The sequence below is a fragment of the Tyto alba genome, unplaced genomic scaffold (genome assembly GCF_018691265.1).
Source record: "Tyto alba isolate M040663 unplaced genomic scaffold, T.alba_DEE_v4.0 Super-Scaffold_26, whole genome shotgun sequence".
NCBI lineage: Eukaryota > Metazoa > Chordata > Aves > Strigiformes > Tytonidae > Tyto > Tyto alba.
Window position 1 is genome coordinate 704,052 of NW_024881300.1, and position 16,788 is coordinate 720,839.

Here is a 16,788-nt window from a genome sequence, read left to right on the forward strand (position 1 = left end):
GTGACGGTCCCCGGAGATTGCAGCAGCTTCCCGAGCCATGGCAACTCCCTCCATCACCCCAACTCCTATGGTACCAGGGTGCCAGTGCTCTGCTGGGATCATTGTTACTGGTCCCAGCTCAGTAGGATCCTACAGGGTGGAACATCAGGTCCTGCCCTGAGGATGGGGCACCCCTGGCCGAGGGACAGATCCCGTCAGAGCCTGCCGACACGCCCAGCAGAGACACCCCAGCAAGCCATGCTCCGAGCAGGAACAACTTTAATGGGCACAAGTCTGGTGTGCGAGCGCACTCATTAAATTTCTACACCATCCAAAAATATACATTCAACAAAATAACAAAAATAGATTATTTCAGCTGCTAAAGGGTGTCGCGGGGGTAGAGTTATTCTGTTTTTACTGGGGAAGTACCCTCTCGGTGACCACCAGCAAGGGCTGAAGATGGGGCCTTTCCATCATCCCTGGCCTCGGGGCATGGGAGGGGATGTCCGGAGGCACTGGAGACCCTGCCCCTGCCCCTTCTGCTTTCTGCAGCCCCCGCTGCCCAGGCAAGCATCCCTCCCTCCTGCCCCAAGGGTGCCAAGCCAAGGGATGCGCCGCTGCCCAGTGGGATGTGGTGGCTGGGAAAATTGGGGAGGGGGGTCGACAGAGGTGAGGGGCAAGGGGCAACTGGCCCCGCTGCGGGTCCCTGGGCTCCTAGCAGCCCTACGAGGTGGGTGCGGTAGCAAAGCGGACGGCGTTGGTCCCTCCTGCGGCTGTCCTCTGCGCGGGGAGCCCCGGCACAGCACGGCATGGCCATCACGGGGCTCAGCCGAGGTGGCTCTGGCTGCTGTTGGGCTGCAGTTTAACGCTGTCAGAGCTGCTCTGCAAGTCAAGGGACTTTCTCGCCTGCAGCACCATGGTCCAGTACCAGAGGAAGATGAGGAAACCTGGGAGAGGAGGGAGGAAGTGTGGGTGAACCTCCTGGAGGGACCAACAGCAGCCAAGAGCGAGGCAGCCAGCCTGCCAGGGACGGCTCCTCTCATACCCCCATCACCACCCCACCAATACCCCGCAAAAGCCCCAGTGCCCTTCAGAGGAGCCCGGTGTCCCAGGCTCACCTTGGAGGGAGTTGATGATGGTGAAGATGTAGAGGGAGACAAGACGGAAGACACCAGAGGTGAAGGAGAAGAAGACCAGCGCCCAGGGGATGCCGAGCAGGATGCTCAGCCCAAAGAGGGCTAGGATGTGCTTGAGCTTGTGGCCTTTCTTGTTCTGCCGGAGGATCTCCCGGACCATGGCCCCCAGCATGACAGAGTTAAAGAGGAACACCAGGCTGAAGAAACCCAGGTTCACGATGTTATGGATCAGGGGGCTTGTGATCCAGCATCTGGAGGATGGACAAAGGGGACATGAGTTGGAGGGGTTGGGGGAAGCACAAAGGAGTGGTGCAAATGCTTAATTAAACAGGGAAGGGGGATCGCCCACTGCCACCCTGCACAAAGGCCCAGAAAAGCCACAGGTGAGCTAAGGAAAGCCCGTAGGACAAAGCGAAGGTTTAGTCACCCTGCTTTATCTAAGACCAGGGACCAAGTAACCCATTTCCCATGACTTACATGGTTGCGTTGGTGGATTTGCCACCAACAGATTCATAGACAGCAATGGAGAAGGGACCGTAGTTCGTCCAGCTAGCCAGGAAGATCAGCATCACGCAGAAGAAGGGGAGTCCTGGGTGGCAAGAACAGAGTCAAACTGCCGCCCTACCCCCTGGCCCCCAGACCTTCTGGAAGAACTTGTTGCCCCTTTGTCCCCGTATAGAGTACAAACCAACGTCCTCCCTCCCAAGAAGAAACCGAGGATGGAGCACACAACAAGGATGCCTGGCGTAAGCCCCGGCCTGGGAGCGAGCTGTGCTGCACCAGCCCCAGCCGAGGGTCTCCCAGGGCCGTGGAAATTTAAGCCTCAAAAGATCACGAGATCTTCCTACTGTGGCCTCCTGCCCAAAGCACAGCAGAGAGGCGTGGGTGCTTCCTGCATCAAGCCCAGGTGTTTCTTTCAGAAAGAGAGGATCCCATTACTATTTAAAGACCCCAGGCAGTGGCTCACCCTTGCTGGGTGACCCCCCAGGGTGATGCACCCTTACTCTAGCACCAGCTTCTGTCCTCAGCCATCGAGTCTCCTTCTTCACCATGTCTGTCGACGGAGATGCCTCTGCTTTCAGACATCTGCTCCCCCACAGCTACCTCTCCATCCCTACCCAGGCACCATATACAGTAGGAAAGACCTACCTGGGTGCCCCTCTACCCCATGGCCCGTGCCCTCAGGGTGTCTCTGCCTCCCCCATGCTCACCCCAGCCCACCAGGCAGAGCTTGAGGAGGAAATGGTCATGGTAGGCGTTGAAGACTTCGATCACAAGCCGGTAGAGGTTGTAGCCCTCGATGCCCATCCAGGTGAGGCAGCTCAGGAGGGAGAAGTGCAGGAACAGCCCCCCGGCTCTGCAGATCGCCTCGCTGCTGCTGGAAGCCAAGTGCTCGGAGACGAGGAAGGTGACATCCAGGAGGAAGATGGCCCCCAGCAGGTTCATGTGGATGTGCATGCTCATGACCTGGTCTCGCTGCTTGCTTCTGGAGGATCAAGGGGGGAGACCTCACCACCATGCCCAGCCTGCATCCTTGGTGCCCCACAATTCTGCACGGGGCAACTTGCCCCAGCCAGAAGAGCCAGGAGACCCTCTGGTGGCATCAGGGGCTGAGAGCCTAACCCCATGGGCGGGACCACCCGTTACATGTGCAAATTCAGGCCCCTGCAGCTGACCCTGCATTTCAGGTCTAGACCATGGTGGGTAGGGAGTGACATCATTTCAGCTCTGACTCATCCACGTAGGATCAGTAACATGACTCAGGAGAAGACGCTCGTGTTCTTCACCAGGCCCTTGAAAAGATCTTTGCAGGCTTCTGCTTGCTAGATCCATAACAAAAACCAAACTGATTTTCCAAAATAATTGAAGACAGCCGGTTTACAAGTGCCCTGCAGGAGACCTGACCAAGGGGGTGGTTTCTGGAGAGGAGAACTCTGCTTTTTTCAAGCATGGCTCCTTCACCATGCTTCTAGCAAGGCCACCAACTGCATTTGGAGAGCTTGTGGCCACCCAGGTGTAGTGGCAATGGAGAGGACACAGACAGCAGCATGAGGTGAACTGTCAGAGTGTACCTGAAGTAGAGGAAGAAGATGGTGCAAATGGATGCCAAAGCTGAGATCAGGCAGCCGACGTAGGATATGATACTCAGGTAATCCCTGTGTATGTAGGCAACCTCCGGGGAGGATACCTGAGGAGAAGGAGGAACGAGAGATGGTGAGGAAGAACAGCTGGTGGGAACGATGCAGGGAGCTGCGGGAAGGTGCTACCCACCATCAGCACGGCAAAGTAGGTGAGGTGGTTGCAGCTGCAGTCCGTCTGGTTGCCCGCCGTCGCCGTTGTACAACCGTAGCTGTCCCAGCTCCCAGAGCTGGCTGCGCAAGAGAAAGGGAGAGCATCTGGTGAGCTGCAGGAACATCTGCTTTGGGTCTGTGGATCTTTAGGGCAAGGTGTCCATGGCATGGAGGAGGACAACAGCAGGGGTCCCATGACAAGCACACACACTCAGATAGCACCCTCAGCATCAGGACCCATCCCTAGGGAGGGAGAAAGCTCTTAGGTGAGCTATGGAGGGAGAAACCTGGAATCGACCCCGTGGGAAAGGTTTATGGAGCTGGAGCAAGGAAGGGAGGTGCAAAGCAACTCCTACCCCTACTAGTGGGTCTGTGGTACCTTGCAAAAGGATCAAAGGCAGTGCCTGGCTTCACACCCAAGTGCAGGAGCACTCACCGGTGGTGTTCTCCTGCCAGAAGACGCACAGTGGGGTCACGTTCCTCTGCAATGACAAAATCACGGGCCCTGATCAGGATGCAGCTGTGGGGGTTTTGCCCAGCCAGCACATTTGATAGGGGAAGACATAGGGCAGGAGGTGAGACAGTCTCAGCAGACAAGCTGTCCTGTGTCACAGGAGAGGGCTCTAGGCGGAGACGGTCCTCTTGGCAGCTCACAGAGCAGATACCTCCTCCCAGGGCACCTTTTTCAAACAAGCCCTTCCGTTTTGAGCAGGTGCCTGACAGGGCCATGAATAAGTCAAGGGACTGTTAATTCCAAGTGTCCCCCAGCCCTGGAGATTGTGCTGGAAGCAACACACCAGCAAAGCAGCATCTCCTGGGCAAGCACAGGCAGTGCCACCACCAGTGTACACGGTGAAGCCATGATCATGATACAGTCCCAGAAGATGTAGCAGGCCCTGTACAGGCAGGACAAGCGCATGGACCTGATGGACTGTGACCACCCTTTAAGCTGGCAGGGCTTGAGCCCTCCTTGCTCCTCTACTCCTGGTGGGATCGGGTTCAGTGAGGCTGTCTTCCCACCTACCGGAAGCTGGTTGTGAAAGAAAGTGAGGACCACTGGGTCGGAGAGGTTGGCCACCACCATGTCCACCAGGGAGATGCCGACCACCTTGTCACCCAGGACGTGGCTGCTGTTTTCATCCTGTTGAAGAAGAGGACGCAGTGGCAGTGCGGGAAGGGAGAGCTACTGAGTGTGAAGCGGGTGAGAGTCCCCAAGAAGGAGGGTTCATGTCTCTTTTCCCCATCAAGCTTCTCGGTCACCTTTGAAGCATCTTCTCTGAGGGAGCACTGGCACCCTGGTCTGGGCGACATCCCTGCTGCCCTGTAGCACCAGAGCCCCTGGCATCGTGGGGACACCCCACCATGCCATGCACACCGTGTTACCTGGAACATGGTCTGGCTGTCGATGTCCAAGAGGAGCACCCTGTGTTCCACCACCTCCTCTCTCTCCTTTGCCATCACAAACAGGCTGCTCGGCAAGTCCACCGTGAACCCATGGACCTCTCCGCCCTCCTGCAAGGAGGGATTTGTCAGGAGAGGGGTTGAGAGAGGATGCCCGTGGGTCAAGACCACCAGGTCAGGCTGCCCAGGACCCACCTCTCTTTGGGAAGCAAAGGCCAGGTGCTGAGAGGCCTGAGTGGGCTGGACCCTCAGGACGGTCGCGTGCACAGTGGCCTTCCCAAAGGTCTGGTTCTGCCCTTCGAGCTCCACCTTGGCCAGCGTTTTCTCCAGCTCCCCGAGTTTGCTGTCGCGGAAGGGGCAGAGTGAGCGGGATGCAGTGGGCACCACACCGGCGGCGCGAGTCGGGAACTCACCGCCGAAGCGTCCGCTGCTCCGTGGCTCCCGCGGTCGGTGCCAAGGGCTGGGCGATGAGGTTGTCCAAGGCAGTGAGCTGCTCCTCCACATCTTGCTCCCAGATGGGCACGCTCTCGGGGGGGGCTGATGGGCACATGAAAGGAAACGCTGTGAGATGCACAGGCAGAGCCGGCTTCCCCGTGCCCCGAGCCAACCAGGCACAGCCCTGGCGGGAGCAGAAAGCAGAGGGCTTCAAGGTGACCCCAAGCCTGGGGAGCTGATGCAGACCCCAACCCAGAGGGTTTCCCCTGACACCCACAGCTCAGCTCCCACCGAGGCCCTCAGGACCACGCTGGCTGCGGCTAGCTAGGTGCCTAGCACTGCAGACAGGACCCTCGGAGAACTCTGCAAAGCACACAGTTTCCTGGGAATTTCCAAAGTGTTTTGCCCCCTAAAATCTCCAACTTCATCTCTAGGGAGCCTGGGTACCAGGGGCTGCCTCCAGGCTCCTTCAAGCAAACCTATGTCCCCTTCCATCACTCTTCAGCTGTGTCTTCACGTCATCATGCTGTAGCACATACTAGGACACCACTAATGCTCTGCTGATGGCTAGAGAATGGGCCGGGGATGAAAGAAACCTTTTATTTCATTAAAATAACATTGAATTGCCTTTACCGGGGAAGAAGTATTCAGATGCACTGTCAAGCGAGGTGTTCTTCCCGCCCTTTGAGATGTAGGACACGCTGAAGATGGAGGTGCTGGTTCTTTCAGTCTTCTGACTCTCCTTCCCCCAGGTGATGCTGCTGGATGGATCCCCACCCAGGAGGAAGCTCTGCTTCCCGTACACCAGCCTCAAGGTCCTGTTGGCCTTGAACCAGTAGACGCAGAAGCGGTACCTGCCCAAAGCCGGGGGCAAGCTGTACTTGTAGTAAGAGTTTCTCCTGTTTGGCATAAAGGGACTTTTTATTATCAGTGCTTGAGCCGTGTTCTCGATGGAGATGATGGCGGGGCCATGCTCGTAGATGACGGAGCTGTTCTGGGTCTGGTTTCGGTCACCGCAGAAGCGGAAGTCCTCTTCCCGGTGGCCACTGGCTCCCACCCCTGCGTTGCACAAGTGGACAGAGATGCCGGTTCAGCCGGAGGGTCGTCCACTCCCAGGCAAACACCGCGCCCCCGCAGCAGCCCACACGCGTGGCACACTGGGCTCTCTGCCCCAGTCATCCCAACCCTGGCCCGGACTGGCTGTCTGATGTTGGCCACCTTCCCGATGTCCACATGGCCATGCTGGGAGGATTCAGCAGGGCTCCTGGGGCAGCAGGACCTCCTGTCTCTCAGGGCCACCCTCTCCCAGATGCCACCACCCACGTCAGCAGAGACTGGCAGAAGACCTCTCCATCCCCAGAAGGGATGGATGGAGACCATCTCCTTTTCTTGGAAAGGACCCATCTTGCCCCAGAGACCCCGTCAGAGGCACATCAGCCCATGAGACATTTCACCTCTGTGGAAGCCACGGCTGCAAATGCCCCTTGGTGCCCCCCAGCCAATTTTTTGGGGCTGTCGATTACATCCAGCAACCCAAACTTGGCTCACCGTCCCAGGGCAGGACGCGGTTGGGGCAGTCTACCTTGGAGCGGGGAGAGAAGGAGCAGAAGGAGGACCTTCATCCCGAGTGGCTCTCTGCTTTGGCTTGGCCTCCAAGGAGAAAGCAGAGCCTGGAGGGGTACAAAGGAAAGGGGCCACGTGAGTCAGGGGATGGAGAGCAGAGGCTGTGCGGGTGGGACACTGGCCGGTGTCACAGCCGGCTCCCCGGTGCCTCTGTCACCAGGAGGAGCCGCGAGCACCGGGCGTCCAGCCCGGCTGCGGGGCCGGAAGGATGGGGGAGGCCGGCAGCCGGGCCCCCCAACGTCTCGGCACGGAGAGGGTGCCGCACCGCCCCAGCACAGGCACCAACCGCCAACGATTCAGCACGGGAGGGGTCCCCTCTTCCGCCCCCTGCTTCACGCCTCTGTTCTGGCCTTGGCTTCTTACCACGAGCAATAGGAACAGAAGGAAATGGCAGTTTCCTAATTCACCAGCCTTAAAATTACTTTCTTGGGTGCTTTCAGCTTCTGCAGATTAGCTGAGGAGCCGGGCATGTTGCAAACCTCACCATCATTTCAGCCCAGCAGAAATGGGCTCTCCCGGGCTCATCCCAGCGATGCCGACATTTCTGCCCCTCGCAACCAGCCGGGAAACATCCTCTGCAATCCCTCCCTCCATTCATTCCTTCAGCCTGCACTCTGCTCCACCACCCTTTTCTCTGTCTTTATATGCAGCCGGGGCTCCTGTGGCCTGCAGCCAGGCCAGCACCGAGCACCCTAGGGTGCTGCTGCACCCACGTGCTCCACCCAGCCACAACCTTCTCACCTGCAGCCCTTCCCATCGCACTTTCCATCCTCCCTGCAACACAGACCGCATCGCCAGTGCTGCTGGGACGCACCGAGATTCACGTCCTCCTCAGCCTGAACACACCCCAGCGACGGGTTGAGGCTGGTGGGACCCATCCTGCCAGAGCCTGGCAACCAGCGGGAGCCCCCCCCCCCCGGGCAGGACAGCATCAGCGGGGGCTGCCGGACCAGCAGACAGAGCCGAATATTTGCCAACACCCAAAGCCAAGTCAGCACCCAGTTTGCCACCGCTGCATCCCACCCCTGAGCCGCTCTCAAAGCATCCTTCTCAAAACCCACTGAATGGCCAAATCCTGCTTCATCTGCTGCAAGCGGGTGCTAGGGCACCCCACCAGCATCACCAGCAAAGGCTCGTGAGCTCTCCCAGGCACCCAGGGCTTGTCAGATGGGAAGGCTGGGGGAAAATCGCTTGCTTGAAAACTCCGTGTCCCTGTTAGCAGGTTTGTCCCACCAGCACGAGTTTCTCCTGGAGGTTTCTCCAGCCAGCACAGACCCAGGGCACATCCTGCACTGGTGCATGACTGCGGGCACAGCCTGCTTGCTCTCCCTCCCAGTCTGCTGCTTGCAGCAGTTTATCACCGTAAGACGGGCGCTTTGGGTTATTAATTAACCTGCTGCCATGGGTTTAATTGAGCGTGGCGATGATGAGGTTTCCTGGTGTGGGCTGGGAGGTTATGGCACAGGCACCATGGGGCTGCCATCCCGGTGCCTTGCCGCACACTTGGCAATCGTGCACGTGTAATGAAAAGCACAGATCTGGGGTGGCAAAATGCCGGTGGCGATGGGAAGCACCCGGATCACTTCAAAGCAGCAGAGCAGCACACGAATGCCAACCGTGCCATGATGGCACAGAGCTGGCACGCCAGGAAAGCATCCCCTCTGCATGGGAAATGCTGAATCCCAATGAGGCTTCAGCCCATCCCGCTGTGCTGGCACCTTTAGGATTTTATTGGGGTGGTTGGAGGACAGGATCATCCCCTTTCAGCCGTTACTCAACCGGGGCCAGAAATCCCTGTGGGGATGTGGGTGGGGGAGCTGGTATTTCCCCTCCAAGCCCTATATGGTCCTGCTCACCCTGACGCCAATTGCTGTTTCCTGAGCTGAACAATAGCAAGAGAAAATCCCCCCAAAATGGTTTCGGAGCGGGAAAACACGGTTCCCATCCATGCTGGTGATAAGCAGCACCCGACAGAGCTGGATGCACCGAGTCCACGCCAGGGCTGGATCCTGCCCCATCATCTTCCCATCCCTGGGTGACAGTGGGGATGTGCATCATCAACATGCTTGTGTACCTGGGGGCAGCGATGCCACACGTCCCCAGTGCCGCCAGGGCCTCTGCCCAGTGTCACCCATTTTCAAAAGCCCCACCTTACCAGTCATCAAGCAGAGACCCCCTTCGGCACCAACCGTACCTCCTCTCCATCATGCCCAGGGCAGGATGGCTTTTCCCACTGCCCTAGCTGGAGCCTGGGGGATGAGCTCCTCCAAAGATGATAACGCATTAAAAAACGCTTGATTTAGCCCCAGAATCGGCCAGATGATGTAAAAAGAGGTGGCAGGGACGCCACCGGGGCTACAGAGTCTGAAGGAGGCTCCCTTGCCACCAGCGTGGAGGGAGGCAGAACACACTGATCTCTAAAAGAAAAGCCAAGGAATAATATCACAGCCTCTAAACCTGGAGGCAAATGGGAAAAAAAGCAAGAACAAACCAACAAACAAAAAACCCAAACAAAACAAAACAACAAAAAAAAACAACACACACAAAAAAGGCTGGTGTTCACTACTACCTTACTGCTCTCTAGGTGACTTGGCAGCAGCTATTTAAGCTTTTGAAGGCAGCACATGGTTTTTGGACATGACGTTTTTCCCAAGAAGGGAAGATGCTCTGATGCCTCAAAGAAACACCAGGAATGGGGAGATCCAGGGGCTTTTGTCTCAGTTTTCCTTCCAGGTCCATTAGGAAAATATGCCAATGCTCTGTTCCTCGAGATGCTAACGAGCCCACAGCTCATTATCTGCAGCCTGTTACCCAGGCAAGGACTTGAGAACTGGCTGGGGAAACTGAGGCACGGGGAGGCAAGCCAGGACAGGCTCCCTGAGGTGCAAAACAGCTTTGCACGACCGGCCACAGACACTGTGCCCTGGGGCTGGAGCTGCCCAAGGAGGTGGGGACCCTGGCAGGGACCCCCCGCAGAGGGGATGCCCCCAGCGTCAGTGCTTCACAAAGTGCCCTTGTCTTTGGCCAGCGGCCCCTGCATGCAGGGCCCAGCCCGCACGCTATTCATGGCATTGGCATGCGAGCTTTTCCCGTCACCGGTGGGCGGCAGGGTCCGACCCGGCGCTTTGTTAATGCCCGAGGAGCTGAGTGGCAGCTGCGCCATGCCGGCAGCCAAGCCCGTGCCACGAGATGAGGCGCAGCAGTTCGGCTTTTCCCAGGCCGTGCGGTTGCACACAACAGCCAGCACCCACGAGCTGAGTTTTGCCAAGAGGACGAACCCAGACCTGATAAAGATTCCCACGGGAGCGGCACAGCTCCCTGCCAGATCCGTCCTTCACCAGCCGCTGGCAACCATCCCTTCCCAAGCAGGCGTGGGGAGAGCCGAGGGGAGGCTGGCACAGGCAGACCGCTGGTGCCTGAGGCTCTCAAGACGGAGTGTTCACTTAAAGCTGCATCTTAACGTTCACAACTTTTAGAAAATCCCATTTCCTAAAAAACACCACAGACAGAAATATCGCAGCGAACTAAACCAGCGCTTCCTCTAGCACCTGGGCAACGGGGCACCCGGGCGGGTGGCATGCAAAGCCTCCAGCTTCAGCAGCGGCTGCAAATGGTCTGTGAAGGACCAGGTACGCCTGCGGCAAACTGGGGGGCTGCTGTGCAAAGGGGACAAAGTGGGTGCAGGTTGTCCTCCCCCCGCACCCAGCACCATGTCACCGGCCTCGAGGGGTACAGGTAGCCACCCTTACAGTGTGCTTCCACTTCAAGGCTTCTTTGGGAGCAACCCTTTGGCCTCTTCCTGCAGGTTGACTTGTACCTTGTCTCCACCCAAACCACCCCGCTAGGTTTTAGTGGCTCCCAAAACACCCCGTCCCCTCCCAGGTCTCATCCCCCTCTGCGTGAGCAAGGCCCCCATTGCCCGCCAGTGCCGGGTAAAGGAGGTACAAGGCAGTGCAAAGCAGCTCAGGACCACCCCAAATCAGGCTCCCAGGCATTTGGCACAGAAAGCAGCCAACCTGGAGCCCAGTGAGGGTGAACCCAGTCCCAGCAGGCTTTTCTGGCTGCAGAAAAGCCAAGCGCAGCCAGGGGAGTCTGTGGCACCCGACGAGCCAGGTAAGAGGCCACGGGCCCCCCTCCAGATCCCTGCCAAACCCCAGCTGTCGGTGAGCTGATGGGAAAGGAGTTGGTGGGTTGGAGACCTCCTGAAAAACAGGTGCCAAGAAGCTGCCGCCCGGCTGGTACCACTGGGCACTGGCACACCAGGAGCCACCGGACCCAGTCTCTGCAAACCCTGCAGCACTGCACCCCTGTGACACCCATGGGTGCCACCACAATGTGTGGGGACAGCCAGCCCTGAGGGTCCCCGTCCCGGCAACACGCAGTTGCTTGCAAACCTGTTGCTCTGTGAATAGCAGCCCCGGGGCTGCAGGATTAAGAGCTGGACTGCAACCAAGTATGCAGCATTTTTAGTCCTCAATTTAATTCACGTGGGAGCTGCAAACCCAGCAAGGGGCACAGCAAAACCCACTGTGGCTGCAGTCCCGGGCTTAAAGGATTTGCCTCCCCCCACATCTCAGAAACACTCCTGGCTCCCTGCTGGCGGTGGGGCTCGGGGCGGGGGGGGGGGGGGGGGCGGCGTTACTGCAGCCCTCAGACCGTGAAAACGAGCTTTGGCTGCCTTCCCTTCTCAACAGCCATTTGGACTTGATGCCAGGAGGTTATTCCAGGAGACTTCATTTCAATTCTCCAGCTGGCCTCGGTGGGTTTTGCTCCGGAGGGGCAGTTCAGGCAGCTTGCGGGCAGGGAGCACCCAGAGCATCCCGCGTCCCGCAGCGGCATGCCGGGACCGGCAGCAGCAAGCTGAGATGTTGCAGGAGGAATCCCCCCAACAGGCATTTCAGAGGAGGAAGATCACCCTGTCGAGGCATGCTGGCGGTCCTGTGGGGATGCTGCGCCCTCCGCCAGGAGGGAGGAGGAGGAGGAGGAATGGGGCGCACGGGGGGGTTCCCCTGGGCTGGGAAGCCGTGGCCACACGCAGGGCCTGGCCCGGCGGTGGGGGCTTCAAGGGGCTCAGCTGTGCCGCTGGCAGCAGCCGGGAGCAGCTGGTCCCGGGTGGCTCAGAGGGCTTCATGGCTCCGCAGCCCGGGAATTCGGGCTGGCTCCGGGGCAGGGGCGAGGGGCAGTGGGGAAGGTGAAGGCGAGCCCCATTTACCAGGGATGGAGGCTTCACCAGACAAATCGCGCCGTGGCCGTGAGCAGAGACCCCCGGTCCCTGCCTGGACAGAGGTGTCACACCCACCGCTCAGGCACGGGGAGACAAAACGTCCCCCTACCTACCGGAGCAGGGTGCATGGCAAAGCCCCCATGGGGCGTGCTTAGCTCCATCCAGACAGGCTGCTCCCTGCCCCGCCGGCCAACTGGGCACCTCGGGGTGCTGCCCAGCGGCACCAGTCCCAGCCACGCAGAGCCCCAGTGCCCTCCCAGTCCTGCCGGGCTGGCCCCAGGGGCTGACAGATGCCCACCCCCCTCGCTCCCGCACCCAGTGGGTGCCTCCCCGCAGGACCCCGCAGCATCCCCCCCCCCCCCCCCCCCCCCCAGTATCCCCGGTAAGGGCGCGGCAGGCAGTGCCCCTTAACCGTGGCCTTTGGGACCCCGAAAGCAAACACTGGACCCCCTCCCTCTCCTCCTCCCTTCCCCTCCCAGCTCAGCCGCTCCCCGCCGCCCACAGTACCTGTGCCCGGGTCGGGCAGGCGCGCTGCCCCGGCTCGGCTCGGCTCGGCACCTGGCTGCCCGGCTCGGCTCGGCTCGGCTCGGCTCGGCTCGGCTCGGCTCGGCTCGGCTCGGCTGGGCTCGGCTCGGCTCGGTACGGTGCAGCGGGACAGACGCGCCCGCCCCGCCCCGTCCCCCCCGGGCGGGCGGTGACTCAGCGGGGCGGGACCGGGACGGGTCGCGCCGCACCGACACCTCCGAGACCCTCCGGGATCGCTGCGGGGGCCGCGGGGGCCACCGCCCCTCGGGCCCAGCACCTGCCCGGCTCGGCCCGGCCCGGCTCTGCTTGGGAGCACCGGGATGGGAGCACCAGGCTGCATCACCCCGCCCGGCCGGCACCGGCACCGGCACCGGCACCGGCACCGGCACCGGCACCGGGCTTGATACCGGGATGGGCCGGGGAGAACCGGGAGGCGGGAGTGCCCCATCCCGCCGCCCTTCAGCTCCAGGCTGGCGGGCATCCAGCGGAGGAGCGAGCTGGGCGGCTGCACGCCTGGCTGCAAATGGGATTAAAAAATAACAATTAATGGGAAACCAGCCGGGAGGGAGCGTCCCTGTGAACCCTGTCCCGCTCCCTGCAGGAAACGAGCGAGATGAGAAGCAGAGCAAGGAGCCCAGGCCCCACATCAGGGTGAGGGGGTCCCCATGCCCCCCCACGGCACATCCCTGGAGGAGATGGGCTGGGGAGTGGGGTGCAGAGCCTGGATGCGACCCCCCCCCTCCCCTCCATCCCCCCCCCCCAAGCCCAGGGCATGTGGCTCCCACCATCTATCCCAGAGCAGGAGATGGGCACCCTGCCCCTTGGGCTCAGGACCCCGCGGCAGCGAAGGGAGCTGAGTCTGGAAGCGTCGTGGCAGCGATGGGCTCTGCAGGAGCAGACAAAGGCGCTGCCAAGCAGTGCCCGGCCAGCCGGGCCAGCCCTTTGTGCGCCCTGAAAAGCAGCCGAGCAGGAGAAAGCCGGGGCTGCCGGGAGCTGGCGGGAGGAGGGCGGGTGGGGAGGGCTCTGGGAAGTGCCCTGGGTAAATAGTTGCTCTTGCAGATATTTTCAATGGCTTGAATGAGACTTTTCTTTCTGCTGGGGGAAGGGTGGAAACAACCTCCCGCTCCAGCAGGGCGGGCGATGGAGATAAAAGGCAGTCGCAGCACCAGCGGTGCCACTGGGACCCTCAGAGAGGGGGGACATCCCACACGCTCGCATCACCCCCCAGCTTGATTTCATTTCCAGCTCCAAGCCCCAGATTTTCCCGGCTCCCACGGGATGAGGCTCCCACGGGAAGCAGCTCACGCGGCCGGACCGTGGCTAACACGGCCGCCTTTGAAGCCCAACCATCCGCACACCGCGGGAAGTGGGGCCGGCTCAGAAATGCACGCGGACGGCAGCCGCAGCCGCCCGAGCATCACAGCGAGCCAAGCCTCCTGCTGCAGGTCATCCCAACCGGCTCCTTCGGGAAATGCCGTAAATCTGCCGCCCAGGAATAACGCTGCTAAACCCAGTGGCATCTCCTGTGGGATTGGGCCGTCCTGGAGGGGGGGGATCAGCTGGAGACCCCACATCCCTGCGAGGAGCAGACGGTTTTAGGCCATCTTTTTGCCGCTGTTTATGGAACAAAGAGCCTTTTGTCCACACTTGACGTTATCAAGAGTTATTTTTAGATCGACGCCTGCACTTGTTGATGTTATCGGGATTATCTGTAAGTCAGCAGGCCGTGCTGCTGTCTTCAAAGAGGCTGGCTGAGCGCGGAGAGGGAGGAAATCCTGTTGTCCCTTGAAAAGGACATTTGCCCTTGGGCTCAGGCCATCGGCACTCACTCAGCCTGCGAAGGGCTTATTGCTCAAGGTGGGGAGTTCCTCAAAGCCCTAAAAGTTCCTGAAAACCTTAAAAGTTCCTCAAAGCTGTGAAAGTTCCTCAAAACCCTCAAATCTCCTAAACCCCCTAAGTGTTCCTAAAACCCCTGAAAGTTCCTCAGAGCTGTGAAAGTTCCTCAAAACCCTCAAAGCTCCTACAACCCCTAAAAATTCCTAAAAATCCTAAAAGCTCCTAAAAGCCCTAAAAGTTCCTAAAGCCCCAATAGTTCCCCAAAATCCTAAAAGATCCTAAAGCCCTAAAATCTCCTAAAGTCCTAAAAGTTCCTAAAAGCCCTAATAGTTCCTAAAAACCCTAAAAGCTCCTAAAATCTCCTAAAAGCTCCTAAATATGCTTAAAGTTCCTAAAAGCCCTAATAGTTCCTAAAAACCCTAAAAGCTCCTAAAATCTCCTAAAAGCTCCTAAATATGCTTAAAGTTCCTAAAAGCCCTAAAAGTTCCTAAAAGCCCTAATAGTTCCTAAAAACCCTAAAAGCTCCTGAAAGCCCTAAAAGCTCCTAAATATGCTTAAAGTTCCTAAAAGCCCTAAAAGTTCCTAAAAGCCCTAATAGTTCCTAAAAACCATAAAAGCTCCTGAAAGCCCTAAAAGCTCCTAAATATGCTTAAAGTTCCTAAAAGCCCTAAAAGTTCCTAAAAGCCCTAATAGTTCCTAAAAACCATAAAAGCTCCTGAAAGCCCTAAAAGCTCCTAAATATGCTTAAAGTTCCTAAAAGCCCTAAAAGTTCCTAAAAGCCCTAATAGTTCCTAAAAACCATAAAAGCTCCTGAAAGCCCTAAAAGCTCCTAAATATGCTTAAAGTTCCTAAAAGCCCTAAAAGTTCCTAAAAGCCCTAATAGTTCCTAAAAACCCTAAAAGCTCCGGAAAGCCCTGAAAGCTCCTAAATATGCTTAAAGTTCCTAAAAGCCCTAAAAGTTCCTAAAGTCCCTAATGGTTCCTAAAAACCCTAAAAGCTCCTGAAAGCCCTAAAAGCTCTAAAATTTCCTAAAGCCCTAAAAGTTCCTACAAACCCTAAAAGCTCAAAAAAAAAAAAAAAAAAAACCCAACCCTTAAGACTTCTTTAAAACCCTAAAAGCTCCAAAAAACCCCAAGCCCCTGAAACTTCTGAAAAGCTCCTAGGAGTTCCTAAAAGCCCTAAAAGCTCCTCAAGGCCCCGGTGCTGGCGGCGGGCGAGCGGGAGCGTGGCGGAGGAGCGTGGAGGTGCCGCCGTGGGGTGGGCAGGCTGCGGCGGGCTCCGGCACGTCCCGCCGGGCTGCTGCTGGCCGAGGCGAGGCAGGGACGGGCAGGGGTGTCCCGGCACCGGCTGAGACCCCCCCTAAAAGCCCTTTGGGAGACCATGGGGGGGTGCAACCACGAGCAGGGCTCAGCCTAGCTCCGGTGGGTGGAGGAGGGTGAGGGGGAGGATGATGAAGCAGGCGAGTGCTGGTGGGAGGGGATGCCTGGAGGTCCGTGAGCGATGCCGGGGCAGCCTGGGGAACCTCGGAGGATGGCGATCCCAAGGGAGCTGCCGTGAGTGGCTGTGGGTGCTCCCGCGCCCCCGGCGCCGCTGCTCCACCTCCTCGCTCTCCAAAATACATCAAATGGGGAGGTGGGTGCCCCCCCCCCCGGGGTTTCTCTGTCAGGCAGCAATGATAACAGTGACTCACCAGGTGCCAGGGCTGTAAAACCCAACGGTAGAAAGAGCAATAAACCCGACGTATTTGTTTAGGCTCAGCTTTCAAATAAACCCGCGATGATGTCAGGGAAGTCTGGGGGAAAACTGGTCCCCAGGGGTATGTGCGCAAGCACTGGGTGAGGATGCTCCCGTGGGACGTGGGAACCAGGCTTGTCTGCTCCCCGGCAGCCAAGTCCCAAAGGCAGATCCCAAAATGGAGTCGAGGTCTGACCCCAACCTTCCATTCCCAAATGGATTTAGTCTCTTCCCTGGCTGGTTGTTTCCCCAAAATGTGGAGGATTTGCAATAATTCCAGAGCTTTGCCCCTTGGTTTAGGCCTGAAGGCACCACGGTAATGCCGAGCCACCTTTCCTGGGGAAAAAAAGGACAGCACAACCCTCTCCGGGAGCTCGGCACCGGCCTCCTGCCCGATAAGGTGCAGGGGAAAGTAAACAGGATTATTTCTCCTTGGGGAGGCTGGATGGGCCGGCTCCCCCTTTCCCCTGCCCGCCGTGTCCCACGACTGCGCCCAGCTGGCCCCAGCGCTGCCGGGCCCTGGCAGTGCTGGGGGGTTGGATCCCACCCTGAACTCCCAGGAAACTTCAGGGAGTGTTTTGGCCCCGCTTGGTCACGGTGGGGG

At 58.7% G+C, this 16,788-nt stretch overlaps 1 protein-coding gene across 3 annotated transcripts; it reads right to left on the reverse strand.

Annotated features, from left to right (window-relative positions):
• Window positions 1-241: 241 nt before the first annotated feature.
• On the reverse strand, window positions 242-13,495 carry ADGRG1 (adhesion G protein-coupled receptor G1). 3 transcript variants are annotated; one of them, XM_042797693.1, is made up of 15 exons: window positions 12,726-13,098; window positions 12,597-12,645; window positions 6,825-6,912; window positions 5,876-6,301; window positions 5,221-5,344; window positions 5,003-5,150; window positions 4,790-4,918; window positions 4,431-4,547; window positions 3,843-3,888; window positions 3,387-3,487; window positions 3,188-3,303; window positions 2,327-2,601; window positions 1,593-1,704; window positions 1,098-1,366; window positions 242-926 (listed from the first exon to the last, which is right to left on the reverse strand). In XM_042797693.1, the coding sequence occupies exons 3-15, from the start codon at window positions 6,862-6,864 to the stop codon at window positions 805-807; spliced, it is 2,025 nt and encodes a 674-aa protein (XP_042653627.1). In that variant the 5' UTR covers window positions 6,865-6,912; window positions 12,597-12,645; window positions 12,726-13,098; the 3' UTR covers window positions 242-804. The 3 variants fall into 3 exon arrangements, with proteins under 3 accessions (XP_042653627.1, XP_032848715.2, XP_042653628.1); XM_032992824.2 differs by lacking the exons at window positions 12,597-12,645; window positions 12,726-13,098 and adding an exon at window positions 13,400-13,495; XM_042797694.1 differs by having other exon boundaries at window positions 12,597-13,098.
• Window positions 13,496-16,788: the final 3,293 nt, after the last annotated feature.

Bases quoted from the DNA above. Each gene is read 5' to 3' on its own strand.
- ADGRG1 (XM_032992824.2), bottom strand. The intron at 3,488-3,842 runs GTGAGTGCTCCT...TCTCTTGCGCAG, and splicing joins CTGGCAGGAGAACACCACCG to CCAGCTCTGGGAGCTGGGAC. The intron at 1,367-1,592 runs GTAAGTCATGGG...TCCATCCTCCAG, and splicing joins AAATCCACCAACGCAACCAT to ATGCTGGATCACAAGCCCCC.